The 22525-nt window shown below is 34.0% G+C and overlaps 1 protein-coding gene across 2 annotated transcripts in view; it reads left to right on the forward strand.

Annotated features, from left to right (window-relative positions):
- LOC129607970 (uncharacterized) overlaps window positions 1-22525 on the forward strand; it is an 85246-nt gene that overhangs the window by 34575 nt on the left and 28146 nt on the right. For both annotated transcript variants that reach the window (XM_055519251.1, XM_055519252.1), the window contains exons 2-3: window positions 3759-3934; window positions 8806-9016. In XM_055519251.1, the coding sequence (XP_055375226.1) occupies window positions 3759-3934; window positions 8806-9016 (387 nt within the window). The remainder of the gene's footprint in view (window positions 1-3758; window positions 3935-8805; window positions 9017-22525) is intronic.

The following is a 22525-nucleotide window of genomic DNA, read 5'->3' on the forward strand; positions in this document are numbered from 1 at the left end:
GGTGGAAGAAGGCAGACCGCAGAAAGGCAGCGGCTGCACAAAGTCAGCCCCAGATCCCCTCCGTGCCAGCCCATCGGCAACTTCGTTGCCCGCATGGCCACTATGGCCCGGCACCCAAATGAGCGTCACTCTGTTCTCCGATGCCAATTCCATAAGTGCAGCAAGGCAGCTCCAGACTTGAGCTGAACGAAGCGCCAGCAGTGCAGCCCTGCTGTCTGAGAATACATAGATTGTGCGGTTTATCTACCCGCTTTCTAAATTGATTCTCAGACAGATCTCTATTGCATGTATTTCGGCCTGGAACACTGTGCAATACGGGTCAAGGGTTGCATATACACGCGTGTCCGGGCGGACACCTTATACACCCGAACCCACACCCGACTCCGTTTTGGACCCGTCCGCATACCACACGCTCGAACCCGACCTAAGTACCGCACCACCCCGATTCCACGTCCATCGATCGGGAAACAGAACCCTGTACCTGTGGTCGAAGTTGTACCGCGGCAGACAGGTATTCGACATAGTCTTTGCTCTATAGGACATAATAATCCTATCCTGTAGCATCCGATTAACCCATCTGCTTGTCGTCACATCAATCCCTCGTTTGTGCAAAGACTCGCTGATGACATGATATGGGGTGTTGTCAAAAACTCCCTCTATATCAACGAAGCAGCCAACTGCCACCTCCCGCACCTCCAGTGAGTTTTCAAGGACCCCCACCAGACTCTACAAAGCGAGTACAGTAGACCTTCCCGACTGATAGGCGTACTGATATTCGTGCAAGGGATTGCTTCCCAGTGCATCGTCCCGTATAAATCTATCAATCACTTTTTCCATTGCTTTCAATAAAAAAGAAGTAAGGCTGAATGGACGGAACAAGCTTGGGTTACCCACCTTCGGAATATACGTTACTTTAGCCACCCTCCATGCCTGAGGGATGTAACCCCATGCATAGCTGGAACGAAAAATTTCCAACAATGCTCTGGCGATATGTTGGAAACCACTCTGCAAAAATGCAGGATATATCCCGTCATCACCTGGAGATTTGAAGGGCCTGAAAGAGAAAACAGCCCATTTAATCCTGTCCATCGTGAAGACTAGACGGGATCGTTGCCAGTCATCCCTCCTGGGCCAGAATGCCCTCGGTTCAATGACCGCATTTGAGTGATTCCGAAGAATCTCCAAGTCAGGAAAGTGCGTTGACTCCATAAGCTCCAACGTCTGCTCTCCGTGCTCAGTCATGGAGCCATCAGGCCGTTCTATTAGGCCCAACCCGCTAGCATACTTTTTGGAAAGCACCCTGTGCAGACGCGCACTGCTGGAGATTTCATCAATGCCCTTGCAGAACGCCCTCCACGAGATTCTCTTCGCTTTCCTAATTTCTTTATTGTATTTTGTGAGTGAGTCTTTATACTCTTCCCACGACTCCGACGCCTTGGCCTTATTGAATAGCTTTCTGGTCTTTAGTCTAAGCCTTGAAAGGTCTTTATTCCACCACGAGCACTTCCTATCGCTCCGCCTTGGCTTAGCGCGGCAGCTCCCATGGTAGGCATTAGTTATAGCCGCCGTCAGGGCCTCGCTGGCAGTTCGATATCCATCACCGTTCTGACAGAAGCAGGAACGGATCCAATCCCATCCATGAGGACCGTTTCGAATTGACTCCAATCTGTGGATTGGGGTACCTGATATATTTCTTCTGCCAGGCCCCCGGAGACCATGATATCAAACCTAATCAGCCTATGATCGGACATGGATGTCTCATTTGAGACATGCCATCCACCAACCTTACTGCCGATAAATTCATTGCAAAGGGTGATGTCAAGGACCTCTTCCCTAATTGTCGGCCTATTGCCCTCATTCATAACCATTAATTTATTGCTATATATAAATTCAAGTAGGCACTCACTTCTTTTGTTTATATTGCTGCTTCCCCAGACGGTGTGGTAGGCATATCCATCACTTCCTATTATAAGTTGGAAGTTCCTCCTTCCACAAAAGTCCACTAGATCCTTCAGTTACTCGTCCAGGTGGGCACAGTCTCCCGGGAGGTAGGATGAGCACACAATAAACTCTGTCCAGCCCCCGGAGGAGTTCACCTTCACCAACGCAGCTACCTGATCCTTAGAACAGTAATCTGGAATGGGAAAATACGTTAGGCTTTTACTAAACAAAATGCAAGCCCTAGGCCTACCCCCAATTGTCTTATCATACAGTAGCTCACCTGTTATTCCCTTTACCTGATGCATCACTATGTAAGGCTCTTGGATAAGGGCGATATCGAGGTGATCCTTCTTAAATCTATGAGCTAGAGCATCAGTAGATACCCTAGCATGCTGCAGATTTATTTGGATGCACCTCACAGCCATATCATTTTCTCCGGCTCTTGTCTATGGGCTTTGGCCCTTTAGACAAAGGCTTTACATGAGCCTTGCCTCCCATTGCCGCCTTTTTACCCATCTTGGTGGGCGCCTGCCCTACCACAGCCTCTTTTGCCGTCCCAGCTGCTACATTAGCACCTCCAACAGCAAATACCGAAGCAGTTCCGAGCTTCCCAATGGGCTTGAGCCCTTTTGGTTCACCCGGGACGCTTGTATTTGGCGTGCTGGTCGATGGTCCTTCCGTTTCCCTTGCCGCCATTTTCGGAGCGACTTCAGACTTTCCAATGAGTTTTGGCTCTTTTGGTTGGCCTGAAGTGCTCGTCGTTGTCGCCAGCACCTTGAGAGGATTTTCTTCCTTTAACCCGAACGGTAACACGGAAGAAATTCAGGAACAGCCGGAACTCCGCTTTCCGTAGATTTTCCAATCCGGAATCATCCACAGAAAAGGTAATGGAGCAGCCCCCGTCCTTTTCCTTATCCATCCTCAGCACCCTCTAGGAACTTATCTAGAGGCTAGGATTTTGCTTCCCTATCCTACTTAGAAATTTGTCCCTGGAGAGACTGACGGTTGTCTCGTCCTTTGGTACGTAGGTGACGCAGACATGTTGTTTGGGCATGTCGTCGCCATCCAGTACCACGACATCGCAACCGTCCCAAGGCTTTATCTTCCTGCAGACACTGGTTATCCACTCCCTGGTGTTTTGATTGTTGCATGTTACGGATATCCATCCGTCCCTTTGCAACGCTGCAGTGAATTGTGGATGAGAGTCCACAACTTTATCTATTTCATCCATGATGGCTACTTTGATTTTCCCCATCTGAACTTCGGATAGCCTTTCCTCTGGATCCAGTCTATGAGTGATGGCCACCTTGACCTGTGCTACTGCATCCCGATAAGAAGTCATTTTCGGGTTTTGTTGAGGAATGATTCCAGGGACCTTTTCCTCAACATTGCCCTTCATCGACCTCTTTTTTGAGGGCCCTACATCAGGGGTGTTGCTTTCGTCAGCTGACGTATAGATATAGGGCTGAAACTCACAAAGTAAGAGTTTCGCCGCGAGACATGACCACGACACGAACGTAACTTTGATCGTTTCAATCACCCCTTTATCCTCCGCCATTACCAGGGTCCACCACTAGTGGTGACAATGCGGTTTTGGGCCCCTAAAGATGTAACCTGTAGAAAGATGTTCGAAATATGTAGTGTGAGGAAAAAAAAATATTTAATCTAAAATACTGCGAAATGATTGAATATTCCGACAGACGGCCGACTGTTGCACATATCAAATTTAGGCTGAATGAAAAAATTTCAATTTTTATTCTATTTCAATTTCTTATTCTTATGCCAATTTTTCATTTGTTTTCTTTTAAATTTTCCAGATACTGCAGTCAGTACATCTTCAACAGTTTTTGATTCAGCAGAAGAATTCGAAATTTTAGGAAATCAATTAAATGATATGCCATATTTTACAAATACAACAGAACGTGAAATTGTTAGTGTTATTGGAAGGACAGCTTTTATGCATTGCAAAGTAAAAAATTTGGGCGACAGAGCAGTAAGTATTGAGTGTCCGTCATTATAACAATATAAAAATAGCAACGTTTACTTTTAAAATTAATGACTGAATTATTCTTACAAAGTACACAAAAATAAACTTAAATACTTTACATTGTTTATGCACTTTTGAATCAAGTTCTATTTTAAACTGCTAATTAGGTTTTAAATATAAAATCTTAAGAATAAAAAAGAAAAATTCAGTCTAATTAAAAGAGTTTAGCATCATTTCTATATTATTATGTTTTAACCTTGAAAAGGATAAAAAACTTCTCCTTAAACGGATAAACTTAAAACAATTGAAAAAGAACAAGAACAAAAAAAAAATTCTATAAGCAGATCAAAGTGATATTAAAACAAAAGTTTACAAATTGAAATTTAATATATAGTTTTCGCCCCAGTTTTTCTCCCACAAAAACTTTTTTCTCTTGCGCAAGGGGGAAAAAAACGAGTAAAACTATTTAATAAGAGTAAAAGAATGTGTTGCCAAAGAAAAGAATTATGAATTCCCGGTAGTATGAGTGTATATAACAACACCTTTCCAGTGCACAGGCATCCACTGGTTTGTATAGGAAAGCGCATGCATGCAAAGCGTAGATGGATAATACCTTAATTTAATTGCAGCAAATGGTCAATCTGCTAAGACTGTAATACTTCTGTTACAGTACTTCGGAACTACAAACTTAGTTGTTCTCGTTCCCTATTATTTTAACCCTTGCAATGGTCCGATTTGATCAAATTCACGAATAATTTCATTAGAAAAATAAATTTTTTTGTAATAGAAAAAATTCCGCACTAATTGGCATATCGGATTAAAAAAACTATAATTTTTCAATTGGGCGACGTAAAAGTTAAGACCCCCTCTTAACTGAAATTCTGGAACATAGTGTTAATTATATAAAATTCAAATTTATATTTGGAAAAAGACTCTACAACTCTAGGAGAATTAACTTTGGATGAGAATCTTGTGAAATTGAACAAATTTGATGAATGCCACCATCCCCATATTGTTTACTTCTTATTTCTGCAAAATTTAAACAACAAAAAATTCAATGAAAGGAAACCTATGTGTTGAATATCCGAGAAAATCATAAGATTTTTCCTTATTTTGTTCATAAAACTTTGTTTTTGTTTGCGTTGAAGCGCAAACCGCAAACTTTTACTGCTTTCTATCAAAAAAAAAAAATAGAAAATAAAATAAAATGAATTAAATTGCAATTTTTTACTTCACACGATAGGTTACACTACATCTTATATCCTTGGATTATATTGAAATGAAAGCAAAAAGAAAAAAGAAAATTAAACAACGTCCATTTAAACTTTAGAAGGAAACTTTTCATTCAGGAATTGTAATCATATAAAACTGAAAACAAGAGTTTTTATTTTACACATTTTTTTGTTGTTTTCTTCTCTATATACTTAGTGCAAGTTTCCAACTTTTGCAAAAATCATTTTGCTGAGATCCACAATATTTCCAGTTCTTATTTTTGCTTGTTATTTTGTTTTTCTGCAGTTCCGTTTTTCTACAACAAACTGTATAGAAATGTCATTATAATTGAAAAATGAAAAATATGAGAAAATTTTTTAGATCATAGCTTTTTGAAGAGCAATTTCAATTCGAATTACCCCGAATACGAATATAAAATATTCAATATTTTTAGCGGGACTAAAAGTTTTAAGGATGCTCTCATATTTAATAAAATAGTAACTGCAGTGCTATTTATGCTATTATCCTTTAGTTATTCTCATCGTTCTTTAAGACGGGTCCTTATTACACAAGATTTTGTACAAGATGAACGGTTCTCATAAATGCGTGCGATCGCAGCGAGTTGACAGCGCACAAATAATTTGTATTCTTCATTTCAAATAAATTTTAAATTTAGAAAAATTTCTAATGGTTTGCCCTTTCTATAACCAGGAAAATTAAAAAAACTTAAAAACACGAATAGTTTTTTTTTGTGCTGTGCGAACTATGGATGTAGGTAGAAATTCTCTGAACAATTCAATATCCAGCAAAGTACATTTTGTATACAAATCATAATGTATGTGGCAGAAGTGGCCAAACTTTAGTTTGGTGAGCCGCACGGAGATCTTTGAAGAATCATAACTTTTTATTTTTGTGTTTATGTTAATAAATTATTATCGTTCCGTAATCTGTATGTGTTTCAAATGCTTTTTAAATTACAATAAATATGAAAGAATAAGTGCAACATTGTAGCAAATTCCATTTCAGTACAAGTTGAACAACTCCAGAAATAGACAGTAGGCCCGAAACACACCGATTCCAGGCTGATTTTAAATTTCTAAACTTTCATTACAACGGAAAGTTGATATTGTGCTTCGGTCAAAATTTTTTTCAATATCTTGTTTGCATACATTTATATTACACATTTCATTGAGGCTCGGCGAAAATTTTAAATTTTGAAAAATGGTTCATTTTATCAAAAAAGCTTGGTGATTCCTTGTATATGATATTGTACGTGTTTATCTGTATAGATTTAAAGTTTCTACATAAACTTACAACATACACGCCCATTATTTACGTCAATAACAGAATTAATAATAGAAAATGAATAAGGGATTTAAAAAGTTTTTCTAACAATTTCATTTCAATATTTTGCTCAATAAGAAATTTTCTTTTATAAAATGAATGTAACTAAAGTTTATAGCCATCATTTAAATTTAATTTAATTTCAAAATTATATGATGAATTGCTCTCAAACTCTTGATAATTTAGTACTATTTAATTTTCTTTATACATTTTTAACTTTTCTTCTATGAGGTTCTTATGAAGCCTCTTCTAAAACAAAAAACTTTTTAATAAAGATTTATGCACTTATGTTCAACCAGGAAATTTCTAAAGTAATGTACGATTTATGTATAGAAAAAAATTATTAAAATATTTCTGATACAAGTTTTTAAAACTTACAAGGTTTTAATTTAGTTTTATTTGAAGATTAATAAGGTATTTAAAGTAACACACTTGATGAGCTTTCTTATTACTAAAGAAAATGCTTATTGCTTTGAATTACTGCCTCTTTTAGCTTAGAGTACTAAGTGAAACCTAAATAAGTCTTTGCACTAGTTTACTTGAATTTTCATAGAGCAGGTTTATAAATTGAAAATAATAGTATTATTGAAATCGTTTGCGTCTTACAATTTTGAGAAAGAAAAGCGAATTTCATTACTTGTTAACTACTTTGTAACATCATTGCTTGACTTGTGTTATCATGTAAAGTAACGTGTTAGTTATAGTAATAATGAGCTGATTTAATGATAATGATAATTGTAGTAATAATGAGCTTATTATAGCAATAATGAGCTGATTATAGCAATAATGAGCTGATTATAGTAATAATGAGCTGATTATAGCAATAATGAGCTCAATATAATAATGAGCTGATTTCCAATAAAATGTCATGAATAATTTTGCTATTTTAAAATCATATCCTATTAAATGATAATTATTATAATGTATTCAAACATTTTGATATAACCACAACAAATTCAACAATATTAATATGCCAATCATTTAAAAAGATGTGTATATTGTCTTCGAGAAATTGATTGAAGCACTACCAATGTAATATTTTGACATCACAATTTAATGAATGACAACTAAAATTTGGGACAAACAACTAAAATTATGTAAGTTTTAATGAATGACCCGCAAAATACAAAACATGCAAATCAGTCATTATATAAAATGTACACGAAATTGTATGTAAATGTCCTAGAAATCTAAAATTATCACCTGTTACTCTTCACAATTACCTACATATGTTAATATAAAAATTACATATGTATATCTCCTTAACCTTTTTAGTTTTCTATTTGTACCTATGTATGCTAGAGAAATTACATTTTCCTTAGTATTTCAATCCCGATTATCCTAATATTGTCTTGTTTTTCACCAGATTTTTTTCAATATCATAGAATCTGTAAAAGAAATAAAGGGAAACTGTATATGTTTCTCTGTACTTCACGTTTATTTGTCACGTATATTTCTGATAAAAATTAAAGTAAAATATACTTATAACAGCAGACACACAAAGCAAACGACTTCATTAAATGACAACACTATGCAAGTAGTGTACACTTTACTGTGTCACAATGATTTAATACCATTGAATGATTTAGTTTTTGTTTATTGCCATTGCAATTAATTTGCTATCTTAAAGTTGTTGGGCACCAGATTGGTCGCTTTTTAAAGTGACATTCAAAATGAAGAAGATATTTTGCATGCACTATCGCCATTCTTTAATTTAAATTTAATGAAAAAAAAACGTATTATGGTCCCTTACATCTTGAGTTCGAAGAAATTGATTTATGTGAAGAGGCGGACAAGTGGACAATATACAGCAAACTTTTTTCAACGAAATTTGTATTCGCTTTTTTCTGTAATTAAAGAAATTTTATATTGATTTTTGAACCCTTAGAAACATTTTACATACATAGATGAGTTTAGTTCTTCCTGTACATGTTATTCACTTTAAAGTGCCTTCATATTTCATGTTATGCATAAGATAATAATTATTATTGATAAATTATTATGTATAGTGACAGGTGTCTAAATTGTCCTCAGTTAAAAAAATAAAGCATTGAATTGAGATCACAAACTGCTACAATCCATGCTATTTTCTATTACTCTGGAAACAAAAGTATAAGGTTGGGTTCAAATTGGGTCATAAAGAAAATATTAAAATTTAAACAGAAAAATTTATTCACTCTTCTGTAGAACACAATATTCAACTTTTCTACTTTTATTCTTCTGTACTTAAACAATTTATCTTAAAGTCAAATAATATTTTTTGTTTTCTTTTTCTTTGCATTCATATTGACTTACATATAATTTTATACATTTATTTATAGGTTTCATGGATACGCAAACGCGACTTACACATCCTTACTATTGGCATTATGACATATACAAATGATCAAAGATTTCAAGCGATGCATTCTGATGACACTGATGAATGGATACTTAAAATAGTTTCAGTTCAACCAAGAGATTCTGGAATATATGAATGTCAAGTATCAACTGAACCTAAAATTAGTCAAGCATACCGACTAACCGTAATTGGTAAGTGTGTTAATAAATGTTATTAAATTTTTTTGTGTACTCTTTATTTTAAAATAAATTTTCTTTAATTGTACACACTCAACAGAATACGAATTGAGTCACAATTTTATACTTTATAAGCCAAGCAATTTTGACAGTGGAAAATTTTATTTTAATTAAAATTTAAAGTTTTTCAATATTTTAAATAGCAATTTTACTTATGATTTTAAAACTAAGTTCGTAAGCGAAACTTAGTTGGTAACTACTGAATAATATGCAGTAGTTTTCATTTACGCACTTCATTTGCCCGTATCTACATATATTGGTCCTTTCCCTACAAAGTTTGAGAGCAAAAAAAAATTTCATTATTTAATTATAAAACACAACTTGTTCCAATTTCTTAAAAATTTACAAAAATGCTTTGGAATAGGCATTTAATTTTTTAAAGTTACCCGGAGGCTAACATCTTCATACTATATAGTTAAAATTCATCTAAATGCAAACATTTGTTTTTGACACCATTCCCCGAAATTCAATTAAATTAAGGAAAAACAAACATTATAAGAATTTCAAAACTCGTTTTTTGTTTAAAACAATATTAAGGAAGTAAAACTTTTTAAGGATTTTTTTTTAAGAGAACATGTTGCACTGATAGAAAGACCTCCATTAGCCGGAGAAGAAAAATTAAAAAAAAAATTGTTTTTGTGTGTTAATTGAATTGTTAATTAAAAAATACTTTTGTTTCAATACTTTTGTTTTCAGAAAATCTTGGAAATAAAGAAAGAATTTAAAAAATTTAATTTATGAATTATGAGTAAGTATTGTTGCATAATATTTTCTATATCGTTCTTACACGTGTTCGAAGTACATAACTGGTTACGTGCATCTTTAACACAAAACAATAAGAAATTTTTTATAAGAATAACAAAAAATGTTAGAAATTAAAATTAAAAGAAAATAAAGCGTGGACTCCGTTTATTAATTTTTAATGTTTTCTAAGATTTTTAGTGTTATTTGAAATTCAATGTTATTTTTTCGATTAACATTTTAAAATTAAAAAACTAACATTGTTTAAATAGAACTTATCAAATGGGTAATTGTCAGACGGTTTCTTTGAAATTTAAAGGTTTTTCCAAACCAAAGTGGACATCTCTGGCAAATTTTATTTTCTATTTATATAGCGTTTCCGACACCCGACTGTACTCCCACAGCAGAATAATGGAATGTCTCCAGACGAACACAAAGAACCTAGTTGAATTTTGTTTTTTTTTTTTTTCGGGTTTTTCTTCTCGAGCCATGACACCTGAAAGGTGACATTTCTGAAAACAGTCCAATTTTTAAATTCTTATCGATAACTCGGGAAATATGACAAGTCAACTTAGATAAATAAGGAACAATTATATGTGATTATTCTTAAAATGAATACCAAAAAAGACTTTATGGGTTTCGATACTAAAATAATTCTCAATTCATATAATATATTTGGCGATGTCCTAGCACATATTGTCAACCAGTCGATGAGAAACGGTACTTTCCCATTAATATGGAAGGAATTGGTCGTCAGGCCAATTCCAAAAACGCAACGCCCGAAAGAACCAACTGACTTGAGGCCAATAAATATGATGCCATTATATGAAAAAAATATTAGACAAACTTATTTGTGCGCAACTTGTGAAATATATTGAAGAAAACGAATACTGAGTAGTTGCTAAGTGTCATAAGGCGGTGTCATTAATAAGTAAAATATTTTAAAAATTTGTGTGTTGTATGGGTCAGCATGTAACAATATGAATTAACAAGCAACTAATTAACTCATTTAATACACAGCGATAAGGCATGATGTTAAATCATAATCATTCGAAACTTTTTAATATTAAACAAAACGTGCACATAATAAAAATATTATTAATTATTTTTTAACTGTGTATATTCTGAAATGAAGTATGAAATTAAAATGAACAAAAGTAATGATTGACAATAGCCGCTTTTCATAATGGCAAAGCATTAAAAAATATAATATTCATTCCAAAGACATTATTATTATTCATTTTAATGAGAAATCTATCTTTTTCAAGCTTATTATTATTATTGTGTGCCTTTTACATTCGAATTCATTTTATTTTTTTATTCTTTTTCTCTCGTAAATACAGTTACATCACGAATAATGCACGTAAATATTTATAGCACGTACAATAGAATTACCGTAAATTAAATTTTGAAAATCACCCAGAATCCAAAGTATTTGATAAGATAATATTTGTGTTCACATTCTAGTTCTAACAAAATAAGCTTTCTATTGCAGTAGATTTTGTCAAGTCAACAGAATTTAAAATTAATATTTAACCTATTGATTTGAATTTGAAAATATTTAAGAACCAAACTCTGGTTTCAGGCCACCATACTAGCATTTTGAAACGTATACCGTATTATTAGGTTACATAATTTACGATATATGTTTCAAAATATCAGGTTCCAGACCAGTATACTACTATTTAGAAACTACTTTGGGTTTTATTTTGCTTAAGTTCCAACAAACTAAGAAAGCAAAAGTTAAAATAATTCGATCCTTGGCTATGCATTTTACTTATATGTTGTTTTTACTATACAAGCTTACTGGTGCCGTAAATTGACTTTAACATTGAAGATATTACAACATTTTACGAGGTGTTACTGTTTTTGCCCAATTATTTCAATATTATACCATTATTCACAAACTGTTATTATACTTGTATCGATTTTTTATTGCAAGGATCATAAATTATCAAACTTTTCATATTTAATATACAATTTATTGTTGCTGTGAGTATTGTATATAGATTTTTTTTTAACGCTTCTGATTTTATGAGCTGTTAATGCTCAAATGAAAAAAAAGAAAAAAAAATTACTCCTTACAAAATTTAAGTGAGCAGAAAGCAATCAATAAATTTCTAGGAGTTGAATTTTTTTCCTGATTTCCATGTATTGTTGTTTCTTGTTTTTTATATATTTTGTTGAATAAAGAAAGAAACTTAACATACTCGTACAAATTCGTATAAAATACAAAGAGGTAATATTATTTAATCAGCCAAATATGAAACGGTAGACTCGCGTCTTTTTAAGGATTATACTGCAAACAGCATATAATGTAATAATATTATTAATAATAGTAGCATAGTGCTTTTCCTTATTGAAATTATGTATACAGATAACAAGTGTGTAAGCATAATGATTTCATAAGCACCCTCTTGTGGTGAAAATAAATTTTATTCATAATTTTATTAAAAAATTAAAAAAAAAAGTATTGAAAGAAAATTTTTTTCCCTTTTTTTGGAATTGCAATATTTTCTGCATTACTTTTGTATGTAAAAGGAAATTTTTTTTTAATTTTAATGATAATGTCATTATAATATTTTTCTGTAAAGGAAATTTCATATAACATACGCGTATTAAAGGTTATTAAACCTTAAATTTAATTATTCAGATGGAAAAGGCTATAATATAATAATAATGTATGTAGTAATATTTTGAATATATATGCGTTATATGCTTTGCGAACAGTATTCGGATTAATTATTTAAAATGACATAGTTGAAATTCGAAAATGTTTTCGATGCAATTAGTTTCGCATATTCTCTCGGAATTCTAACTATTTGTTACGACTATATAAACGAGTTTTCGACTCAGATGCGCTTTTAGCGAATATAATATAAAGAATTTGCTTGCGGAATTTTTTGAGCCGAAGTTGGGTTCTCTGTTTTAAAATGACTGGCGGGCAATATGACATCATGTATAAGTGTATTAGCATTCTTGTGGTCCTACCTGAAAATAATAACTTAAGTATGTTCCTGAGTACGTGCAACCTGGGTTTGATTGGCAAACACGTCAGGAGGAGGAGAAGACGATGGCTCATCTTCTGTGCTCATGTTCGCTTTGTTACTGGGAGGGGGAGATCACTTGGGTCGCATTTGTTTTTGCGAGTTACAGACCTGGCAAATGTAAATCCCATAGATTGAAACCAGTTTATAAACGATTCGGACTGGTTTAAATCTATGGGATAAGTGAGGTGTGGATATTGAACTAAATATTATGTGTTAGGTTAGTGGATCTATCCTAAAAAATTTTCTGTAAATTGTTTGAAATACTATATTTTCTATATGAAGGGTTCATATCTTTTATTTTAAGTAATTATTAGAAAAATGCGTAGAGAACAAATCGCCAGTGATTTCTTCACATTTTCCAGAGCCTCACTGATAGAACGCTCGCCTTGTAAACAATAAATCAATAGTCTCAGTTTGAATTGAAGGTGAAAATTTTTTATTTGTGCAGTGCTTGCCTGTTCAGTATGTAGACTTATACGCAAAATTACGAAAATACTTGCATTTTGTTAACTTTGAAAAGAATTATCTGAGTGCTTTCGTTTAGCTTGGTTCAAAAACCTTTTTTCTCTTAGTATTTTCTTAAAATTTAACTTGTTAATTATAATTTGAACTTTAACCTATAGCTATATACTGTAGATCAATGTTGTAGATTACTGCTATTCAAATATACAATTTCATAAAATTTCACTGAATATTACAAAAAAAATAATAGTTACTTTCTTATACAAAAACAAAAATTATACTTTAATAATGTAGAAAAAAAAGGAACCACAAAAACCTGTAAAATATAAAAAGCTTCTTATAAAATGAAAGAAAATATTAACATTTTTATACCATTTTGTTTTACTTAAAATATCTACACAAACATACACATCCAGCACACTATGTTGTAATACTTTCATATTGTATTCTTAAATGTACAATTATTCTACTATCATTTAACCTTATATATTGTTGCAAAAATCTTCTTATATATTGTTTTTATGCTCAACCGCCTTACTCCGTTGTTGTCTATCTTTTTGTAAAAAAATATTTTGATGCTTATACGAACGTATAAAATTTTCTTTTTTGTTATACTTATTTAACAAAGGGAGAAAAATCTGTGCTGAATCTGTTTTTATGGTTGGTAACAATAATCGTAAAAAAAAATTCAATAGAAAATAAGAATATCCTTTTGGACTTGAAGCTTTTACATAAATATATTTTTGTATTTAGTTTTTAAATAAGAATATACGAGTATATACGCTTATTTAATAAAAAAAATGGTAGAATGTTGATGGTTTTGAATTTTATTTTGTAAGCATTTAAAAGGATAAAATTTTATTTTATTACAATAATTGCTAATCATTACGAAAATACAACATTGTCTATATACCGGCTATTAGAGAAATTCTTCGAAAATATTCGTAGAGAACAATCAAAGTAATTGCGGTTTTTTTTTTTTGTTTTTTGTTTTTTGTTATACGTATATAGTAATCATACTTCGAATATACAAAAATTTTTTATAGCTTAGACTTATATCTGAAGCTAACTAGCTATGTTTGTTTTTTTTTTGGGAATTTAAAAAAAAATTGGTTAACCTTTTTATTCATTTGATTTACCCAATGGTTAAATCTAATTGAGATTAATTAATTAATTTACAATAGTATTAAAAATAATGAAACAGAAAAACAAGAAAATAAATTTAATGATCCGGTTAATTTAAGCAATGTGATAATATGGCTTAAGGGGCTGACAACTATAAATATTAATATAGGATATAGTTAAAGTTATACATGTAGGATTTTTATTCATATATGTATAAAATGGCTATATTTTTATATATGTATATTTTTGAATGTATATAACAAAAACTGAAATTTAACATTTTGCAATGATTGATTGCAATTATAATATCAATTATTTATTTTAATTTTTTGATAAGGTTGAGTATATTGTGGCATATTGTTCAAATGTAAGAAAAATTATAGAGGTGTGTTACATAATATACTTCAGCGCCTAAGGCTTAACCCTAACAAGACGACCATGGTGCTTTTCACTAGGAGAAGAAAGCTGGAGTAGAGAAAATGGGAGATCAAATACCTAGGAGTGGTATTTGATTCCAAGCTTCTTTGGCGAAGTCACGAGGAAGCTGTATGTACACGGCCAACCCGGGCACTTATGGTTTGCAGGGCCATCTCGGGCAGGTCGTGGGGCTATTCCCCGTCTTTCATGTTGTGAATGTATACCATGGTGGTCGTGCCGCTCCTGATTTATGGAGCGGTGGCATGGGCAAGAAGGGTGGCATTTAGTATGGCTAGAAAGAACCTGGAACGATTGCAGAGACTCGCATGCGTCTTCATAACAGGGGCTATGAGAACTTGTCCAACGGCGGCAATGGAAGTGATTTTGGGACTAACCCCTTTGCACCTGGTTGTAGAGATTATCAGATGGTACGCAGATGGGTCAAAGACCAGTATAGGGACAGGTGCGGGGGTGTTTGGGCCAAGAACCAAATTCTCCGAACCTATGGGAACTTTTCCGAGTGTGTTTCGGGCCGAGTTGTGCGCCATTGAAATGTGCGTGCGGTTCAGTCGGAAAAGGGGTATCGGGGACGGGAGATAATGATTATATCGGATAGCCGGGCTGTGCTCGGAGCGCTGAACTCGTTTTCAGTATCCTCCGCAGGATAAAAATCTGACAAAAATCAATTGAAGAGGTAAATGGACAAAGGGGTTAACTAACATTTGACGAAAATCGAATTGCTCGGATAGAACATCATTAAATTTCATATATTTTCAGCTGTGATTACTCTTATAACTAGAAACTTAATAGAAGACGAGTGCACATAGGAGTTTAGTAACAAGTGTTATAATGCAAATGTAAGTTAACCCCTTTTTCCACTTACCGCTTCAATTATCCTAAAAAAAAATAACACAATACTACTAGACAAGGTTATTTGTTGAAAACATTAAGTATGACTACTTATATTGAAGACGATTTTCATTGGGAAAATCCCATAATTTTTTTAAAGCAACACACACACATGCATACATACATAATAAATGGATCTGTACATAAAATAAATTTATTCCCTTTTGTATTTTCGATTATCCCATAATATTTAAATTAATTAATTATTCAACCTTCATAATAAATTTCTTAATTGAAATTTTTTTTGTTTTGAAAGAATTTAAAGAGAAAAACAAAAAAAATCAAAGACAATAAAAATTTCATTGAAAAAAACATAAAAACAAAATTATTTTCTTCAATGCGATATAAGAGATTCTTTGGTTTCTTCTCCTTTTGTTCCTCATTTTTCATATATTCTTTACTGTTTTTGAAAACCACAACCTGCTAACCATTAAAAAAAAAGATAAGTTTCTTTAAAAAAAGAAGAAAAAGGAAAGGATAATATGTTTTTTTTTTTTAAGAGAAACCTTGAATTCTCTTTATTTAAGAAAATTTTCTAAGCCATAGTAAAATTTAATAATTTATTAAATGGATAATAAAATATTGGAAAATATTTTGTTTTCTTAATTCATAAAAGAAAAATCTAAATAAAATTTTTTTCTTGTTTTGTTTTTTTTGTTGTTTTACGGAAACGTGATCTGGTAATGTAAATTTTTTAATCAAAATTGAACTTGGCGTTATTAATAATATGAGAAATAAACTGTGAATGTGATTAAATTGAACTTAAGAACTAAATTTCACTCTTAAACTGTAATTTAATTCATGCCTAATCTATTCATATCTACATTCAAGTATGCTCAATTATCAGTAAAATTGTAAATATCAGAAGGAGCGTTATAATGCTTATTCCAAAATCACTCCAATGAACTTCCAAATTATTTTTGGAAAATCAAATTTATTTATTTTAAAAAATGTTACAGCTATTAGAAAACTTTAGTATAAATATAAAGTCATTCAGTTCAATCATTAGACATCATTGAATCTATAATCGCTTATTTGTAGAGCTCGACTCTGTCTAAATTCGCAACGGCATCCAACGAGGAAAAGCAATATCTAAGGGACTATCCAAATAGTTAAGACAGACAATACAAATAGTTGTAGCACACTAGTCAAACCCCCTGGGAAAAGCTCAATGGAATATAGTATATTATGAAGTGTTCATTAACCTAAACAACCTGAACAGGAAGTCAAAGTTCTTTCTCAAAAGTTTTTAAGAATATTTTTAAAATTTTTCCAATTATTTAAAATCCAAACATAAAAAAAAAAATAAAAAATTTCAAAAACATTTTCTCGTGTTCTGAGAAATTTCTTCAAAAAAATTTTCAATATTAATTTATTCAAAAAACAAAAAAAAAATACTTAAAAATTATTTAAATTTCTACAAGAGATAACAAACCTAATTAAATATAATAAATTATTAATAATTTTGTTAAATTAAATTTAAAACAATTTAATGGAAAATTAAATTTAAGATTTTGTTAATTTTTTTTTTTTTTAAATAATCCGATATTATTATAAAAAAAAATTAAAATTTTTCACTTGAATTTTAATAAGAATAATAGGTTGTTGAAATACAAATTAAATTTTTTAAATTAGTTCCTTCTTCGGAGTTGATCCTTGCTTCTTCAGGGTGTCGAAAACTAAAACTATAGTAGTTTACACATAAAACTGATAATTTCTTTGTGCATCTTCCTAAACAAGGCTATTATTCAAGATCAAATCATTATTTTTTTAATTGTAGTACTAATATCGTAATCATCTCATATACGTAGCCCATATTTTCACCTCACCAACACTTACTTATTTCCTTCTAGGAATAATAAAATAATTAAAAATATTTACATAATGTTATGAACGATGGCGCTGTAGTTTAACTTAAAAAATATAGTGAAAAGTTTTTCCTTTGAAAAAAAAAATTTTATTTTCGCAGGAAAAATGAAAATTTTTTTTTCATATCCTTGTGAAAAATATGAATATTTAATTTTTGTTTCAATATTATTACGTACATGTTGTTTACAATATAATTTTAATTAAAAATTCCAAAATAACTTATACAAAATAAAAAATAAAATAAACAACAATAATTATTATGTAATTAAAATGAAACATCTTGTTCATAGAGTGAACTAGATTTTTAAAGTTAACAGGTTATTACGAACCTATTAATTTTAAAATGTTGTAGGTATATATAGAAAAAAAGAAACCAAATATAAACTCAATTAAAACTTTACAATATTTCATATAAAACTTTTATTTTTATTTCAAAGAATATGCGGGTTGGTACAGATTTACGAGTAATATATATAGATGACATTATGTATATACTATACATCGCTAGATATTAGCGAATGAAATGAGTATTTGCATTGAATTATTGGTAAAAAGTTGTTTGGGTTCATAATATTTTCATAATATTTTAAGTAGGTATTTTAGGTTTTTGAAATAAAGTTCTTGCGTTCTATTTAAAATTTTGAATTAATTCCTCATAATTACATTATTTGTAATATGAGTAATAAGAGTAATTAAATTGCAATTTGAGAATTTTATGTGGGAAACTTATTAAGACTGTTGCACTTAATAATTTTAAATGTTTTAATTCAAGAATTTCCTTGAAAATATTATTTAAATATTATACAATTTTTTTTTAATAAATAGAGCCATTATTAAATTTATAATTCACAGAAATATTCAGGAATTATAATCACTTTGAAATCAGTTCTAATATCAATGGATTTTCGATATAATTATAACAGATTGCTTCCGTAAGAGTAAATATTCCAGCTATTTCCTCATATTGTTTATTAGTTTATTTAAGAGCACTACACTTGTATATTGCTATGTAAAAATTCCTAATTTATGCACTTCTTATTAAGAGTACCTACTTTTATTTTTGTTTTACATATAAAAAATAGTTAAAAAAGTTTTAATACTTTTTAGTTTTAAATTACGTAAGGGAATAATGTTGTTTAACTTTAAAATTTATTTTAAATTTTGTAAAATAAAATTAACACAAGTTTCTTTATAAAATAAAATAGGAAGCAATGTTTACACATTATTTAATATAGTACGAGTAGCATATTGAGCATAGGTGGAATTGAAAAAGAAATCCTTTTTATAGGATTTAAATTTATCTTGTTTGGGAAAGATTTACTCTTTAAACAACTACACATTTTTATGTGCTTATACATACACATGTACAATGTATACACAGTTATAATTGTGTTGTTTAAGATTTTTGATATCTTTTTCTTATTTGAATTGCAAAAATACTTTTTTAGTACTAAAGAATAACTTTGATTGTGATTAACATTATAAGTACGTTTTTCGAAATACATTACCCTCTTCGCGCTTTACTAAATATGACAATAGTTAGGTTAGGTTAGGTTGTCGCGGCTCCCCGAAGTGTGCACATAGGCCAACTAGGCCCGTTGTGGTACCGCTGGATCTCTTCCCTCCCGCTCCTCATCTGAACCAGCCCGAATCTCTCAAAAATCGGTTCAAATTCCTAACGCTTACATCCGCCAAGTCCGTAGCGTGCCCGAAGAAGTAAGACCTAAGAAATCTCTGCCTGGAGTTCGCCAGTGCCGGACATGAGCATAGAAGGTGGGTCACCGTTTCCTACTCCCCCTCGTCACAACAGCTCCTACAAAGACCGTTTGCGGGGCGGCCCATTCTCCTTGTATGTTCGTCGATCAGACAATGGCCCGTCAGTACCCCTATAACAGCACTGATATGCTCTCTTCTGAGAGAGATCAGATCCCTTGTGCGACGTAAATCCAGCTTTGGCCACAAATTCCTTGTCGCGTTACACGTTGCTCCATTAGCCTATCTAAGGTTGGTGCGCTCCGCTGCCGTCCGGAATCTCCAGGGTACTTCCATACCTCGCTATCTCGTCCGCCTTGCAGTTACCCGGAACCCCACTGTGTCCGGAGATCCAGACCAAGCTTATTTCGAACCGCCCTGCCATCTCATTGAGAGACGACCTGCAGTCCCGGATCGTTCTAGACGTGGAGACCTCAGAGCCCAGTGCCCTTATCGCGACCTGGCTGTCAGTGAAAATACTGACGCCACCAGCCGATACGACGTTGCACCCAAGCCAGCCCAGAGCCTCACCAATTTCGGGCACCTCGGCCTGAAATACACTACAGTGATCCGGCAGACAGAAGGAGAGCTCAACATCTAATTGCTCAGAATAAACTCCCCCGCCCACCATACCATCGAGTTTGAATCCGTCCGTGTAAAAATGTACTGATCCGTCGTCAGTAACTCCCTCGTTCAACCAGGCTTCCCTAAGCAGAATCGAGGTGCCAAAGTTCCTCGTAAATGAGAGCATCGGGGACACATAATCAGTTGGCCTCACAGCATGTCTACAATTCACGAGAACGGACGCATGCCCACTAGGGGCACAAGACCACTGAGATGCGGCCCGCAAGCGCACCGCAGATCCCGCAGCCATTTGCCAACCCAGCACATCTAATGGCGGCAGATGGAAGAGAATGTCGAGAGCCTGAGTAGGGATAGAATCTTGCTTATCAGCCTGAGGCCCCCCGCTGTGTGGAGCGCTAGCCACCACACCAGAACACCATACATCAGGATCGCCCCCACCACTGCGGTGTGCAGCCAATAAACCATACTTGGTTTCAGGCCCCACCTCTTCCCGACGGCCGCTTTACATGAGTAAAGCGCAATAGTTGCCTTCCTTACTCTCTCCATAACGTTGGACCTCCAGTTCAACTTTGAGTCAAGAACTAGACTCAGGAATCTAGCCTCCTTGATAAAGGATAAGCGGATTCCGTTGAGTGTCGGCGGAGTTATTGTTGGTATGTTATATCTCCTACTGAAAATAACCAGTTCCGTCTTTTGTGGGTTGATAGTCAACCCACAACCGACAGCCCAGCCAGACCCGAGACTCATTGCCCTTTGCATCAGCCCACTTAGGGCATGAAGGTGCTTTTCAGACACCGCAATAGTCAAGCTATCACCTTGCAGCCCTCCCCCTCCAGGCATATCAGTAATTGATTAATTACGAGGTTCCAGAGAAGAGGAGAAAGCATACCTCCTTGCGGGGTCCGCCTGCCAACGGAGCGCTCAATGCATGATCCCCCAAAGCTAACCCTGATGGCTGACAGCATGTGGCCTATCAGAGCAATCAGAGAGCCATGAATCGAGAGCCCCGACAGCGCCTGAGTGATAACCCGCGACTCGACATTGTTAAATGAGCCCTCAATATCCAGCAAGGCACTCATCGTATACTCTTCGCAGTCCAGAGATTTTTCAATGTAGTGTATCAAAGAGTGGAGGGTCGTTTCCGTTGACCTCCCCTTACGATACGCATGTTGTGTCGGAGATATAAGCCTTGGGTTAAGGTTACTCCTTATGTGTACGTCCATCAACTTTTCAAATATCTTTAATAGAAAAGACGTTAAACTGATAGGTCTAAGATCCTTTGGGCAGCTGTGAGAACTTCTTCCAGTCTTAGAGATGAAGACAACCTTAGCAATATTCCACGTTTTTGGAATGTAGGTTAAGTCTATACAGCACTCATAGATGATATTAAGCCAAGGAAAGATAACCACCTCAGCGCATTGTAGTTCTGCTGGCACTATGTCGTCAGGGCCAGCCGACTTAAATGGATCAAAGCCGTGAATGGCCCAGAGTATTCCCCCTTCAGTGATCACTGCTGCCGCGCAAGACTCGCCAAAATGACTATTCGGAGCATGCTCTTCGCAACCTTCAGGAAAGTGCGTATCCAAGAGCAGCTGCAGAGACTCCGAAACGGAATTGGTCCAGGAGCCGTCAGCAGCCGTCAAGTAGCTCGGCACGGCTGGGTCACTTGCCAAGACTCGCCGAATTCTGGAGACCTCCATAATCCCTCCAATCTTGTCGCAAAACTCCCTCGAGGACGACCTATGAGCTCTCCTTAACTCCTTCTTATACTTCCTTAGGTCATCCCTATAAGCGCATCAATCAGATGGTGTTCCGGTGAACTTCGCCTTGTTAAACTGAGTTCTACATTTTTTACGAAGGGCGTTTAACCCATCGGACCACCATTGTGGTTTCTTGTTGCCTCTTATCCGAGTTATACTGTCGAGGTCCGCAGGCGTCTCAGGACGTGAAGGGACCCCGGGTCCAAGGAAAAGGCTTAGCGAGTCTCGGAACCTTCGCCAATCAGTCCGCCTGCGGTTCCTGAAAGTCAGAGGAGAATTGTGCCTAGCAACGAATTCAAATTCTATATAGCGATGGTCCGAAAAGGAATGCTCTTGCGATACTTTCCAGTTCGTAACCGAGCCAAAAATAATTTGTGAGGCAATGGTTATGTCTATGACCTCCTGCCTATTTTTAGTACCGAATGTGGGGTCTGAGCCTTTATTACATAGTGTGAGGTTAGTACTCAAGATAAAATCAAAAAGTGACTCACCTCTAGTGTTGGTATCTGAGCTTCCCCAGATCACGTGATGTGCTTTGGCATCGCTCCCAATGATGAGACCAGTGCCAAGAGACCGCGCCTTCTCCACCAGATCTCTAAGATTGCTAGGTGGAAGCATCCCCTGGGAATCATAGGGCAGGTATACTGAGGCCCACCAGGAGATCCTGCCACCGACCTCGAGACTGATTGCAGTCAAATCTTCATTGCTGTATAGAGGCAACAGAAAAGTGTTTAAGTTACTTTTAATTAATATGGATGATCTTACCTTTCCGTCGCTGTTGCTATAAAATAGCG

The sequence above is a fragment of the Condylostylus longicornis genome, unplaced genomic scaffold, assembly GCF_029603195.1.
Source record: "Condylostylus longicornis isolate FDR11 unplaced genomic scaffold, ASM2960319v2 ptg000030l, whole genome shotgun sequence".
NCBI lineage: Eukaryota > Metazoa > Arthropoda > Insecta > Diptera > Dolichopodidae > Condylostylus > Condylostylus longicornis.